Source organism: Terrapene carolina, unplaced genomic scaffold, assembly GCF_002925995.2.
Source record: "Terrapene carolina triunguis isolate 2854851 unplaced genomic scaffold, T_m_triunguis-2.0 Scaffold21, whole genome shotgun sequence".
Taxonomy (NCBI): domain Eukaryota; kingdom Metazoa; phylum Chordata; order Testudines; family Emydidae; genus Terrapene; species Terrapene triunguis.
Genome location: NW_020664372.1, coordinates 2,840,716 through 2,856,522, shown reverse-complemented (window position 1 = coordinate 2,856,522; position 15,807 = coordinate 2,840,716). Strand labels below are relative to the sequence as shown.

The following is a 15,807-nucleotide window of genomic DNA, read 5'->3' as shown; positions in this document are numbered from 1 at the left end:
CTTTTTACAAGTGTCATACGACTTAAAGCCCGGGGCGTGGGCCATGCCCTGACCCGGGCACGGTTCTTCTACTCTATCTATATACTTTTTTTTTTTTTTTTTTTTAAACTACAGGTACTAACTATCTACGACTAAACAACAGTCCAAACAGGGAAAGCTACAGCAGCGAGCTGGAGCACAGCACTTCCAAAGCACCTTCACTGGCGGCAAGAAGGAACTGAGGGCGGGGGGAGCACACAGCGCCCCTTATACTGCGCCATGGTGGTGCCACTCCAGGGGTCGGTAGGGGCGTTCCTCTATGGGTACTACTAATGGAAAAAAACTTCCGGCACCGGTGCACATGTAGGGCACGCACACCTACTGTGGAATGCACATGAGCAATCACTCGAAGAAAAACTACAAACTTTCACCATCAGAAGCTGGTTCTAGTAAGGATATTACCTCATCAACCTTGCGTAACAAAATATTAAAATTAATTATTAATTATTTAACACCCAAATGAAATAAAAAACTTATGACTCTAGCAGAAACATCAATTTGCCCACATTGTATATATTGAGGTACATATTTAACATGCCAACATTCAGAAAATACTATGGCCTGATTCACCACTGTGTTTTTTCAGTTTTACACAGATTTTACTTCACAGATTTCAGTGCAGTTAAACCAGAGTAAACTGGAGAGAGACACAGATGAATCAGGCCTTGTATGCACACAATTCAGATGAGATAATGATGCTCTGAAACTTTGGACTTTTTCCCTTTCCTGACAGCTGTGCTTCTGAGTTCACTATTTGTATGTTAAATTAGCTTAAAATTTATTTTAACTAGTTAGATTTTATAGCTATTTGAGTTTTGCATACTCAAGGCATCCAGATACCTATCTTTCTGAAAGATAAAGGAAAAAACATGAAGCTTCAATAACCCAGAAAAATATCCATGCACCCATTTATACACACAAACCACAAAACCACTGTTTTAAAGATTATTTCTACATATTGGATAGTTATGTAAAAAATAAAATTACTTTGCATCATTCAAATTGGCTGGCTTCCAAAATTGATGATATACTGAATCTATTTGTATTTAGTTTAGATGTAAACCAGGTAGACATAATTTTCACCTTTGTTTTAGCCGCCTTTTGGCTGTTGTCGGAACATTAGCACCATATCCATACGAAAAGAGAATCCTTTCTGCTTCATCTTCATTTTCCACTGCAAAAAAACAAAAAGATGTATCCAATATTTTAAAAATATTGATCCTCAAAGGAACATAATTATAGTAAAAGAGGAAAAAATGTTATTTACCTATTCTGCAATTGCTGTTCTTTGAGATATGGGTGCAGATGTGTATTACACTCAGGAGTGCATGTGTCCAGTGTGAAAAAGATGGAGAACTTTGCCTAGCAGTACCCAGTGGGGCACGCATGTGCCCTCTGGCCCTCAAATCCCTTCCTAGGGCTTTTTAAGAGCGTCACTACCCTGACCCCCCTGAGTTCCTTTGCACTAGAATCCTGAATGGAGACTCTGATACACAAGGGACTGAGGGTGGAATACATGTCTGCACCTACATCTCAAAAGAACAACAGATACAGAACAGGTAAGTAACTATTTTTTCTTCCTTGAGTGATTAGACATGTATTCCACTCAGGTAACTCACAAGCAGTAACAGAAGGAGGTGGGACTCAGAGTACTTAAACAGCGACTGTGGAACTGCCTTTCCAAAATTTGCGTCTGATCTAGACACAGCACCTAATAGGATGGTGTCTGGCAAAGGTCACGCATGAAAGACAAGATAGTGGCCCTGCAAATGTCCAATACAGACACCTCACTGAGAAAAGTGACCAAAGCTGCCTAGGCCCTCATTGAGTGAGCCACCAGTCTCTGTGAAGGTGTGGCCTGAGCTACCCTATATGCCATTGTAATGCAGGAAGTAATCCATCTGGACATCTTCTGTGCAGAAACTGCCTGGCCCTTATTCGATCCACATAGGAGACAAAAAGCTAAGGTGATGCATGAAATCGTTCAGTCCTTTCCAGATAGAATACCAAGGATCATCTCACATTCAATGAATGAAGGGGTTGCTCATCTGCATTTGAGTGAGGCTTAGGAAAAAAATGCAGGTAAATATATTGTTTGGTTAATGTGAATCTGATTTAGACAACAATTTAAGGTATGGCCTTCAGGTCACCTTGTCTTTGAAAAACTGCCTGTATGGAGGCCCCATCATTAGGGCTTCAGTTTACTTACTATCCTTCTGGATATTATAGCCATCGTAAAGGCTGTTTTTTGGCACAGGAGGGACAGAGAATGAGTTGCTAGGGGCTCAAAAGAAGGTCCCATAAGGACAGCCAGCACAGTACTAAGGTCCCACAAAGTAACTGCTAGTTTTACAGATGTAAAGAGGATAGACAGTACTTTTAAGAAATCTTACTACCATATAGTTAGAGAAATCTGACTTTCCTTGGATTGGAGGATGGAATGACGAGATCATCACCAAGTGGACTCTCAATGAGCTGAGAGAGAGACCTGAAGATTACTAATATGTAGTCCAAAATGTCCTGAATGGAGGCTAGCACAGTTGAATTCCTCCAGCCAGTGACCAAACCAAAAAATGTTTTAACTTGGCCAAAGAGGTAGACCTAGTAGAGGGTTTTCTACTACTAAGTAGGACTTGTTGAACTGCTTCTAAACATCGTCTTTCCTTTTCATCTAATTGTGCAGCATCCACACTGTGCAATGCAAACTGCTCACTGCTAGATGCCAACTCTGACTGTGGTGTTGTGTCAGTAGCTTGGGAAGGTGGGTCTGGGAGGTTGAACCGATAGACTGGAAAGGTCAGAGAACCAACATTGTCTTAGCCAAGCTGGTGCAATGATTATCAGTCTGGCATGATCCATCTTCAATTTGTGAATAACATCAGGGATGAGTGGGATCCAGGGAAAGGCATGAATGAGCACTGATCCCCAATTCAAATAACAGTTAAAGAGCCCGGACTGAGACTCACTCAAGAGCAAAACTGACAATATTTTTGTTGTCATTCGTTACAAACAGTTTGATAGTCGGAATGCCCCATTCTCTGAAGATGGACTTCAGAATGCTGTTCTTCACAGACCTCTCGTGATTCTGGGAGAAATTCCTGCTGAGGTTATCAGCCAACTAATTCGGAGCACCCAGGAAGTGTGCGGCTATAGGAATGAGGGCATCCTCCCTGCAGAAGAACTAAAAATGTACTGCTTCCTGACAGAGCTGGTTGGAGCAAACTTTACCCTGCTTGTACACATAATACATTCCAGTTGTATTCTCAGTAAATATGTGAATCTCTGTGTCCTTGATCTGACCCAAAAGTCCCAGCATGCATTGCAAATCACTCAAAGCTCCACAACGTTGATGTGAAAGGAGGGTTCCCGTTCTGTCCACAAACCCTGATTTTTCAATGTACTTAGCTGTGTCGTCCCCCCAATGCGTAACTATAGTCCTGGTCGGTGGAGGACAGGAAAAGGAGACACCTTCACATATATTGTTCTGATCTGTCCACCATGCTAGGGACTCCAGGATTGCCAATGGCACTTGGACAATCCATCCAATGACTGACAACTCAGGAGACAGATCAACTTCAACAAAGTTTGAAGAGGATGAAGGTGCAATCTCACATGCTGGACTATGTAAATGCATGTGGCCTATATCAAAAAGTGAGTCCAGAACAAAGAGGAAGAGTAAATCTGCTGCTGTTTGATAAACCTGTGGGATCGATATGATCAGTGCTGAGGCTGAAGTTGCTGGTCCTAGACTCAATGGCCGCCCAACAGACAGTACCAGAGTTGATGGTACAGTGCTTGAATGATCTTGCTTCTCTACAGGAGAGCATGTAGATGGCCCAGCTCTATCCTGAGCACTCCAGGAACCCCAGTGCCACCCAGCACTCCTTTTAGAAGAGGAGGAAGAATCTCCCTGATCCTAGGGCACTACTACTAACTATAGACAAAATATCAAGAAAAAACTAGCTGAGAGAACAAGAAAAGTGTAAGTTAAGGTACCACATGGCACAATCCGAGTCAAGCCGCGGGCGGTGAGAAGGAACTGAAGGGGTCAGGGCAGTGCTACTCTTAAACAGTCCTAAGAGAGGCTACAAGGGCCAGAGGGCACATGCAGTGTTCCTACAGGTATTTCTAGGCAATGTTCTCCGACTTCAGTGCACTAGTCACACACAAGTCTGCAACCACTCAAAGAAGAACTGATTAAATCTTTAAGCAATTATGTTTATAATCTCTCTCTCTCTCTCTCTCACACACACACACACTCTTCACTTTTTAAATTTGAAGTAAATGTAGTGCTTATGAAACAAAGAGGAAATGAAAAAGAATTGATGTCCTTGAGGACTGAAGTCAACACTTTAGCCACAAATGCTCTCATAATGCTAACTTCCTTCACACACTACTGGGTCAACATGCCTTAACTTTTTCTGAAGGGTGCAGTCTCCATACAAATATGATTCTTTGACTCTCCCCTGAAACTGCCAACAAGTATGCTAATTAAGACTTTGATGTTTGTGCTTTTGAAGATATAGTTTGTCAAAGATTACATATTTTGAAAATGGATATTGTGGGGTAAGAAACATTTTAGCTACAAAACTAATTTTTTCTCTTTCTCAACTTCAAAAATAAAACAAACAGGCCCTACGAATTATAAAATTCAGAGAGAGAGAGAAAGACCTATTCAGTCCATCCTCCTACCAGTGCATGATTATTCTCTGAAATATATATTTTACTAATGCATTGTCCAAACTAGTTTCAGAAGTCTCAAAGTATTATCTTTTGGGTTATTTTATATTGTGTAGTTAATTAATTTAAATGCTTTCACATAAAAAATAGTTAATCATTCCTCTTTCACCATCTCATTTGTGATATAAAATAGCAAATAAGTAATTTTAGCTCCAAGAGTGAGCGTTTCTTATTTCTCTGGCAGAATACCATTGCTGCAACATGCAATAGCATAATTATACACTCTAAGTAGAACTATGTGCACAGAATGTACAGGACAAAATATTGGCAAGAGCATCTCAGATCTGAATGCAGGGAAAAAAAAGATCTAATCTATTATCTCCAAGCTCTGCTATTATTGACAAGCTAAGAACATATAAAACTTTCCCTTAAACATGTGATGAAATTATACTTACACCAATACTTTTATTAGTAAACTAAATTATAACAGAAACAAGTCCAATATTACATTGAATTTTAACTTTTTAAAAGCAGAGAAAAAAAGCTAAAAGCAATCTATTTAGTTAGCAACAGAGGGTCCTGTGGCACCTGTAAGACTAACAGAAGTATTGGGAGCATAAGCTTTCGTGGGTAAGAACCTCACTTCTTCTACTTGCATCTGAAGAAGTGAGGTTCCTGCCCACAAAAGCTTATGCTCCCAATACTTCTGTTAGTCTTAAAGGTGCCACAGGACCCTCTGCTGCTTTTTACAGATTCAGACTAACACAGCTACCCCTCTGATATTTAGTTAGATAACACAGCAATCTGAAAACATATTTCCAAGGATTTAAAACCAAATGAAAATTGCTTTAAAAAGCTGGATTTTTTTATAGTCCAAGGGTACAAGATTTACCGACCTACAAAAATTAAAATCAGGTTAACATAGGGCATACTTCCTGACACACAACAAATGTAAATTTTTCTAGAGCAGGTTACTCCTTTCAATAGCATTGTAACAAATACAAACAACATGGGACTGGGGTTACAGCTAAATATGGGAGTAACTATATCCACAGTTATTAAGTACTAGGAAATCCCACTGCTACTAACATATACCTACTGTATAAGCAGCAAGACTTGTTATCACAGCCAGCTTCTGTCTCACCCTGCTCTTCCATATTGTTTGTATTTGATACAATGCTATTAAAAGGGGTAGCTCGGGGAGAACGTCATAACTTAGACAAACCTCCAGGGCTGTCTAAATTATAGTAGGGACCTCTCCAGCTCCCAGATACCACGGGATCAGGAGGATGCAAAGATGGCTTAAAGCCACCTTAAACCCTCTCTTCCCACTGGACTGCAAGTTCTGTGCTGGGCCTCTTAGGCTATGTCTACACAGCAAAGAAAAATCCGTGGTTGGACTGTGCCAGCCAACTCGGGCTTGCAAAGCTGTTTCATTTCTGTGTAGACTTTGGACTCGGGGTGGAACCCAAGCTCTGGGACCCTCCCACCCCACAGGGTCCTAGAGCCCAAGCTCTAGCCTGAAAGTCTACACAGCAATAAAACAGCCCAGCAGCCCGAGCCCTGCAAGCCCGAGTCAGCTAGCACAGGCCAGCCAAGGGTGTCTAGTTGTTGTGTAGACATACCCTTAGAGGAGCAGCACAGAATCTCACCCTATTTGTTCAGATATGTAGGCACAGGCTATGTAAATGTAGGGCCTGGCAGGCAAAGACAAGAAGTTTGAACTTGATGCAGGCAATGAGCCAAGACTAATGCTCATTGAGCTAAAACATGCTTGTTTTCCTGTTATCTTACCCTCATCCTCCATACTTTTCCCCCCTGTTGTGATCAATTGTATTGGACATAGTAAGCTCACTGGGGTAGGGGCAGTCTTTTTAATTAATGTTTGTACTATGCTTAGCACAAAATGGCCCCATCATAAGAATGACATTCACAACATTGATATCTCATCCACTCAAAATCCACCCCCCCCCCCCACAAATCATCCAAACAATCTAAAACCAAAAATATCACAGTATAGTTTTTACCCCAAAAAGGAAGATGACCCAGAGATTCCAAGTGATTTCACTACTGCTATTTATGTGGAAGGCACTCCATTATTACGATAAATAGTACAAATGCCTAAAACAGACAGATCCCTGACTGGGCCATTACAGACTATTGTAGTATTAATAAGTGAAACATAATGAGGAGTCAGTGAAGTGATAGTAATAGTCACATTTCAATAGTCTCTTCCACATGCACATGCTCTGCAGAGAAAAAATGTCAACAGATTATTTGATACAAGCCATTTCACTTGCGTAAATATATCATTTCTTAGGGTATGTCTACACTACAGGATTAATCCGAATTTAGATAATTCGAATTTGGGAAACAGGTTGTATAAATTCGATTGTGCGCGGCCACACTAAGCACCTTAATTCGGTTTTAAACCACATTAATTCGGTGGTGTGCGGCCACACTACCCCATTAACTTAAACACAGTAATTCGGTGGTGTGCGTCCACACTAACCCTAATTCGAATTAACAAAATCGATTTAGGCTCTACTCCGTTCGTCGAGGTGGAGTACAGAAATCGATTTAAAGGGCCCTTTAATTCGAATTAACTGGCTCTGTAGTGTGGACGGGTGAAGGGTTAATTCGGATTAAGGCAGCTAAATCCGAATTAAAGTCCTAGTGCAGACCAGGCCTTACAAGGACAAAGATAGCATACAAGAGTAAAGGCATTATTCAGTCAAGTCCGCCTCCCCCCCCCCCCCCCAAAAAAAAAGTATAGCATTTCAAGATAAAGAGATTCAGAGTGGCCCCAGAATTCAAAGGATGGAATCTTGGCCCCATTCAAGTTAATGGTAAAATCCCATTTCAATGGAGCCAGGATTTAATTCTAAATCTTTTGTTTCATATTGCTCTGGGAAGCAGATTACAAGATTTCTATGGCACACAAATGAATGATTCAAATATAAATCTTCAGAACTTTAAAAATAATGAACATATTTTCTTCAAATGGGTTGTTTTTGCTTCTTTGGTTATTTGAATTAAAATGTCAAGATTTCAGTTGTAATATACCGGGAAAGTTTGTCCTCCTTCCTCCTCACATGTTTTTAAACAGTAGCAGGCTCAATTTTGTCCCCTTTAATTTTCCCCAAAAGTTCACCATTTGGTTGAGACCAAGCATAGAAGATTTCAGCCATAAAGAGATCTATTTAAAAAAATTACAATCAACTGGAGGAGGTTGGGTTAAAATGAATGCAACTATAAATATAACTTCCACTACCTCAGAAGCTATAACAGTAAAAAATACCAATGATTAATTTCAAAAGAATGCAGTGTCCTCATTTTCATCATCATTAGATACACTCAAATCTTTTTTTAAAAAAAATAAGAAAACAATGGTAGATATTAAATAACAGTAAAAATGGGCATGGTAAAATAATGTGTATTACAATTGTTTCCTTTTTAAAAATTGAACAGTTCAATAGTAAACCAATTTTTAAAAAAATCTTGTATTGCAGCATATAATTTTAAGGTTTAATTATAATTCATTACAATATTTAGCAAGTAGCTGATACTTTCAATTCCAGCAACAGATCTTTTACCTGCTAAACACCAGATGAAATAAGAAAGTTTGCAGGCATAAGGAAGAAACCATTCTAAACTACGATTCTCTCTTTCGGAAAATTCTTCATTATCCTAATGAGGGTGGAAGTCCAAACAATTCTAAATGTGTCTGATGTTGACACAAATATCCCTCCGGAAGAATAACACATGCATTTCCAACAGCATGTGTTTATATTATTGTCAGTAGCATATATCAAATATACATTAATAAAAGTTATACTGGGTCAAAATTAGACAGCCATGCCAGCTTCCAGGTACAGCTGCTTGTAAAGTTTCATACAATATCCACATCTTAGTTGCTGAAAGCACCTCAGCCCAATTCAAGGCATCTTTATAACCTCACACTCTTTTGTGAGCTGTTATTTACACATAAATGTAACATACTTTTGCAAAATTCCTCTGTTGTACTTAAGTGAATATATCATTGGTCTATCTTATTTTAATGACATGTAGTCCCTAAATGGAACCTCAAATAGAACCCTTGTTCTGGATTTTTCTGGGTGAAGGAAGGCAGGTAGATGGTGGGAGATGGATCAGAATCCTTCAATATGCCTTTCAACCTTAGGTCCTGATCCTTCAAAAAGTGCATTTCAGGGCTCCACATGGACTCAACGGTGTACTTAAAACACAGTGAGTTTCAGGTGCAAACAGGAACTAAGACCTTGATCCTACAACTGAAAGGTGCCTGTTCTCTGGATCCAGTCTGGATATAAACCAAGATAGTTGAAATCTCATGAAAAGAAATGACCTCACAAGGATTCCATCAAGCAAAATGGGAGATCTTGTTATTTTTGCCACTTTGGGCAAACATCTTTCAAAAATAGCTTATAAGATTTCGTCACTACACGTTAAACCTGAACTCTAGTCATGGTTTTACCTTGAACCGAAATTTTGAATCCTCATCAATACCTAATACATATCTGGATCCAGCTTCCCTGGATTAATTCATTGAATTAAAACCAAATTATATTTATGTATTGTACTGTAGAACCAAGGATTGGGCTTTATCATGTTAGGGGCTATATACATATGTAATAAAAAAAAAGACAGTCCATGTCCCATACACCTAACAATCAAAGAGTACAATAAGAAACAAGAGGTGGAGAGAGTAACACGGTAACAGTGGGATGATTGTTTGGTATAATAAGGAGTGCTTAACATTTAGCATAAGTATAAATTTATAATATTTAGTACAGATATTTAAGATGCAACAAATATTTTTAATATAAAATGCAATAATATTTTCAATACACACTATGTAATTTGTACCAAAAAGGATTTATTGCACCTTGAATCTCTACCTAAAAAAGCTTGTGCTAAATATTATATATCATCACAAACAATGCATCTTTTATAAGAACACCAGTATCACCAGAAAAAACAGTATAATTTGGGTCCAAACTTACTTTCTGCAGTTTGCATTATTATCTCATCAAGTTCTTTTTCCAGTTTTTCATAAGTGTCTAGCCTTGCCTGATGCTCAGAATTCTGTGCCTGAAGTTCAGTAATGCGTGTCTCACTAGATGCTTGAAGGCTATAAAACTCCTTAGTGAGAACCTGTGAGAATGAACAACAGAACAAATGCAAAGATCAGGATTATAAGCTATTTTTGAGGGAGGTAAAAACACGTATGTGAAAGATTCGGTAGACTAATATTTAAAGATAACTTTTCAGTGTTTGTTGAAAAGTCCAATTTAATATGTCATTCAGAAAAGGAAAAAAATCCTCTTAACAGCAGTTATTTTCTAAATATACTACCTTGGGCAGATCTACTCTCTTGAGTTATGTGCCATGTGATAAGACATCTGACAGCTCTTTAAAGCTCTAGTGATTTCATGAGCCTCTACTTGAGGACACAACCAAAATCCTCATGGGAGGAGAGTCAAGAAAAAAGGATAATGGGGAAAAAAAAGTGTTTAATACTGTACATAGGATTTTAAATAATGGAAGGTATTTGTTTTGTTGTTTACTTTGATTAGTTCAAGGGACTTCTTTAATAAAAGGATAAATGCATAATTATCACAATTTGATATTTATGATGCACTTATTTACTATAAATATAGAGAACTAAAAATTAATACATTAACAACATTCAAGACTAGCAAAAAATAATTAACACAACAGGGTGAGGACTTAAATAAAAATAGGCACATACTCAAATAAAAGTAAAAGCTGTAAATGCCAATATGCAAATGTGAGAAAGCAAAAAGAGGTGAGCTAGAATGCCTGGAAATGGAAAAAAACCATGACAAAATAAACATTACTAAAACAAAGTGGAATGACAAAAACCAGTGTAATTCTTTAATATCTAGCTATATACTATACAGTAAGGAGAAAATAGATGGAATAAGTGGGGGTGTACACAGGATATGGAGGTTACTTACTTGTAACCAAAGTTCTTCAAGATGGACTCTGCATATTCATATCTTGGCACACGTGTCAACAGGTGCCAGTGAACGATGCAGCCTTCTTCTAGTAGTGCCTATTAGGTAGCTTATGTGCCCCCTTCCGATTCCTCCTCTCCATGTCCAAGCACGTTCTGAGGGTGGGGCTAGAGCGTCAGCAGTTACCACGTCAGTTCCTTCCACCTCTAAATATAGAGTCATGAGCAGGGCTGACGGGGGGGAGGGGAGGAGTAGAAAGCCGGTACAAATTACCGGGGCCCGGCGGTCCAGAAGGGGGCCCGGCTTCCCCTCCCTCTCGTCGGCCCTGTTTAGCCGGTCCACCCTTGCTGGGGGGCCCGAAAATTTTTTTTCACCGGGGCCCGAACCCGCTCTCAGCAGCCCTGGTCATGAGTAGATAAAATTCTGCAGAAGAGGAGGAGGAGGAGAAGGAATGTGAATATGCAGAGTCCACCTTGAAGAACCTCAGTCACAGGTAATTAACATCCATTTCCTCTTTGAGTATCCGCTGCATATTTTCAGTCAGCAGTCTATACTGAAAACCAGAAAGTGGATAAGGGGTCCTAAGGAAAGATGGACCGTAGAACCAATCTACCAAACTGGGCACCCAATTTAACAATGTTATCTAATGAATAATGTTTAATCATATGTATTGAACTCCCCATGACTGCGTTACAAATTTCAATTAGCAGGACCTGTCTTACACTGCCTGATCCATCTAGATAATATCTGTGTGGAAATGGGATTCCCAGTTATCCACATATGCATCAAAATTTGTGTGAAATCCTCGGTTCTATCTAAATATAACAATTTTTTTTCATCCAAACAATGTAACTTTGACTTGCCCTTATTTGAATGAGGTCTGGGGAAAAACGCTGAAAGAGTAACAGATTGATTGACATGGAAATTGGAAATTATTTTTGGTATGAATCTTGGATGCGGGGGAAGAACTACTTTGTTTTTATAAAAATTCATAAATGGAGGGTCAGCCATCAAGGCATGAAGTTCACTACCTCTCCTGGCTGATGTTATTGGTTTAATAAATGCAGGCTTAATTGACAGATGAAGCAGAGAACAAGAAGATAAAGGCTTGAAGTGTGAAGACATAAGCTATGATAGTACTATACTAAGTTCACAACCCATGGAGTAATAAGTTCTCTCACCAGGGAATACAAATTTAGTAAACCTTTGGGGGAAAAAAAGTCTTAATATCATGCAAGAATATAGTATTACTATCTATTTGAATATGAAAAGCTGTGATTGCAGCTAAATGCACCCATAGTGATGCAACAGATAAATCCTTATCTTCCAGAAACAGCAAATACTCAAGTATTGATTGAATAGGAGCTGATACAGAATCAATACCCTACTCAGATACACAGTGAAAATCTTTTCTATTTAAAATCGTAACATAGTTGACTGTCTTCTAGCATTAAGTAAAACATGTACATCTACAGAGTAAGATTTCTCTAGTTTTGTCAGAGCCCTATTGCCCACTGTAGTGTTACTATGGCTTTAAGAGAATGAATAGCATCTGCAGGGTATGGGAGCTGACAGTTGGAGGAGGCAGCTGGTTTTAGGTTAGACTGACTGACCTCAGTTAAGATGCACTGTAAATATGTTAATTATGATCTAATAAAGACTGTTAAGTTACTAGCAATGAATTATTATTAAGCTAGTGGATTACTTCAATATAAAACACACTCATGCTGTCAGATGCAAGGAAAGCAGATCCGAATGGCATTTCCCTGGATGCTGTGACAGAAGATCCAGTGAAGCTTCTGTAGTATTCCTTGGAAAGAAGGAGCAAGCCTGTTTACACCACTGTTGTCTCTGGCCATGGGGTGACAAGCATCATCTTGGCTGAGTCCTGTCTGATCTTTTTCACAACCTTCAACATTAAAGGAAATAGTGAGGAAGCATACATTAGCTCTGTGCTCCAATGGAGGAGGAATGCATCTGTTAGATACTGTGTATCCATGTTCACTCTTGAACAAAAATAATGGTCCTTTGTGTTGATTCTTCTGGCAAATAAATCTATTTTTGGAGTACCCCAAAGAGCAAATATGTATTGACTCAGAGTCTTTCATGGATAATTCATGCAACTCGGAAGAGTCTCTGATTAGTCAGTCTGCTAACTGGTTGAGGGATCCTGGCAGACGCAGAGCTACTGGATAAAATCTTGTTCAGTATACATCTATCCCAGAGTTTCATTGCCTCCCTGTAAAGCTGCCAGGACCAGACTCCTCCACCCTGTTTATTTACATAGTATATCTCTGCCATATTGTCCATGGTCACTTGAACCACAGATCCTTGTATCTGAGGAAAGAATTATCTGAGTGTCAACTCTAGAATGCTGATATGAAGATGACATTCCTGTTGAATCCAGAGACCCTTTTAAAAAAAATTGTTGAGGTGTGCACTCTGGCCTGTTTTTGAGGTGCCTGTTGTAACGATTATGGACAGGGAGGAAGGATTGAACATCATTCTTCTTAGTACATGACCCTGATCCATACATCTTTGGATTTTCTCTGGAATGGTAAGTCCATATTGCCTACTGCCTGCCTGAAGTTCTTTGCCAACCAGTGTTGAAGAGGTCTCCTCCTTTGTTTTGCATAAGGCATGACATAGATGGTTGATGCCTTAAGACACAGTAGGGAGAGAAAAAACTTTAGACTCTAAAATAGAGACCGAATCATATGTTTTATCTTCAGGAATTTCTTCTCTGAAAGGTAAGCCCATGCCCTTTTGGAGTTGAGAAACTATCCCATGAACAGAATTTTGTGAGGGGGTCAATAGGGATTTTTTTCCCATTCATCAAAACCCCCAAACTTTGGAACAGAGAGCATGTGAATTAGTTGACGCCCTTTAGTTCGTCTTTGGGGGCTGCTTTTGGAGCCACTTGTTTAAAAACAGAAAAAACAAAAACCCCTTGTCTTCCCAGAAAAGCCACCACTACACAATGAAATTTTGTAAAGATTCAGGGTACCAACGAAAGGCCAAAGAGGAGGACGCTGTATTGGAAATGGTCCTGCCCTATGGCATAATTAAGGTACTTCCTGTGTGACAGTCTTATTGAAATATAACAGTAAGCTTCTTTGAGATCAAGAGCAGTAAACCAGTCTAGATAGGACAGGGAAGGGATAATGGATCCTAGAGTTATCATTCCGAAGCGAGTCCTTCTAATGTACTTGTTTAGCTTCCTCAGATCCAAGATCAGACAAAGACCTCAATTCTTTCTTTGGAATTAGGAAACAATGGGAGAAGAACCCCAGATTCCTGAGATTTACTGAAACTTCCCCTATTGCTTCTCCCTTAATAGACAGTTAATTTCTGTTATTGACTCTGATTCATGAGAAGGATCCCTGAAAAGGGGAAGAGGGGAGGTTGGTTTGGATGGAAGGTGTCGAACTTTATGGTATATCCATCCTTTATAGTGTCCAAAAACCATCAGTCTGTGGTGATCTTTAGCCAGTTGATGTAACATTGGCCTTAAAGGTTTCCAAATGTCTGGGAAACAGACTTTAAGGTTGGTGTGCTGCTCGCCAATTGCATGTCAAACCCATGGTAAAGAAGGTAAAGAAATAATTGAAGACTAATTACTTTGTCTCACCCTGGATTTAAAGTGGCATCTTTTATACCACTCAATAGAAGATGATTGCTGTTGCTGGTAGTGTCATCTGCCTATGTTGAAATATGAAGAGGAGAAAGAAGAAAAATAAGATGGAGAATATTGTCTCTGACATCTGAAAACAGGTACAGAAATTCTCTTCCTGAAAGGTGGCAAGAGATCCTAAGATCAAACTGTTGATCTTGTCTCTCTCATGTTTTCTAAAATTTCACCTGTTTTTCAATTGAAAAGTCCATCCCTCTGAAACAGAAGGTCCTCAACTTTTGACTTCCTTTCATGGAGAAGAGGAGCACAACCATGCATATCTTTGGAGTGTTATTGCTGTTACTACTCATCTTGAGGATGTATCTGAGATATCAAAGGACAATCTCAGTGCATGCTTAGCAACATTCTGGCCTTTCTGAATGAGTCAGTCTGAAGGGTTTGGTGGAGAGATTCTTGATAAACAGAGAAATTTTGTTCCAAAGGTAAACTGATATCTGGCCATTATGGTTAGGTAGTTAGCTATTCACATGTTGGAAGATGAAGTCCCCAGTTTCCTTCCCAAATAATGTGGCCTTTTCCCTTCTCTATCACTGGGAGTAGAACAAGATATCCCAATCTTGACCTTTGCATTGTAGCCACCGATAGAGAATTATGAAGAGGATGTACATGGAAACAAGAAAATCCTTCATACGGAATCTGATACAGTTCATCTGCCTTTCTAGCAATTGGTTGACAGAAAGATGGAGTATTCCATATTGATTTAGATGGCTGCCCGAGACCCTCCAGAAAGGGCTGAGAAAATTTGCTTGTAAAGGTATTTCCCAGGATATCAAAAACAGGATGAGAAGGTTCCTCCACTGAAACCAAAGGTAATTTTAAAGTAGAAACCAATCTGCTGATTAACTCTTGAAAATCAGACAGCATCCTCAGATGGTGAAGAAGATGAGATTACTCTGAAGTTTTCATCTGCAGATAATTTGCCTGCAGGTTCTTGTTCGTGATGTGGAGGTATCACATCTCCTTGTTCATCATCTAGAATATTTTGGATCAGAATAACAGACCTCTCTCCCGTCATCAGATCTGTTGATATAGGAGCCGAATGTCTCAGACCTGAATATATCAGATCTGACTGTCTTGGCTCAGGGTGTCTCAGATCAGTTTGTCTTAGATCATTTTGACTCAGATCTACAAAACTCTGTATGGTTCGATGCGAAATCGAGGTCATGACTCTAGAGGAATGATGATATGGAAGACCTGGAGTTGACCGATAAGGTCAAGGCATCAAGGAAGGTACTGCCAGTTCTGCCAATTTGTCCAGTTCAATAGCATGTCACGGTCAGGGGGATACCTGCATCTCAGAAGAAGGACTCTGATTTTGTGGTCCCAGATTAGCATTTACATCCAACTGTTCCTCTGTATGCGGATCAGTCTTTTTTGGATCCTGTTCTTTGC

General features: G+C 39.4%; 1 protein-coding gene across 2 annotated transcripts in view; it reads right to left on the bottom strand.

The window, feature by feature from the left end:
• The window catches only part of PIBF1 (progesterone immunomodulatory binding factor 1), a 196,872-nt gene that overhangs the window by 79,309 nt on the left and 101,756 nt on the right, over positions 1-15,807 (bottom strand). For both annotated transcript variants that reach the window (XM_024212024.2, XM_024212017.3), the window contains 2 exons: positions 9,744-9,894; positions 1,123-1,213 (listed from right to left, as the gene is read on the bottom strand). In XM_024212024.2, coding sequence (XP_024067792.2) covers positions 1,123-1,213; positions 9,744-9,894 — 242 coding nt within the window. The remainder of the gene's footprint in view (positions 1-1,122; positions 1,214-9,743; positions 9,895-15,807) is intronic.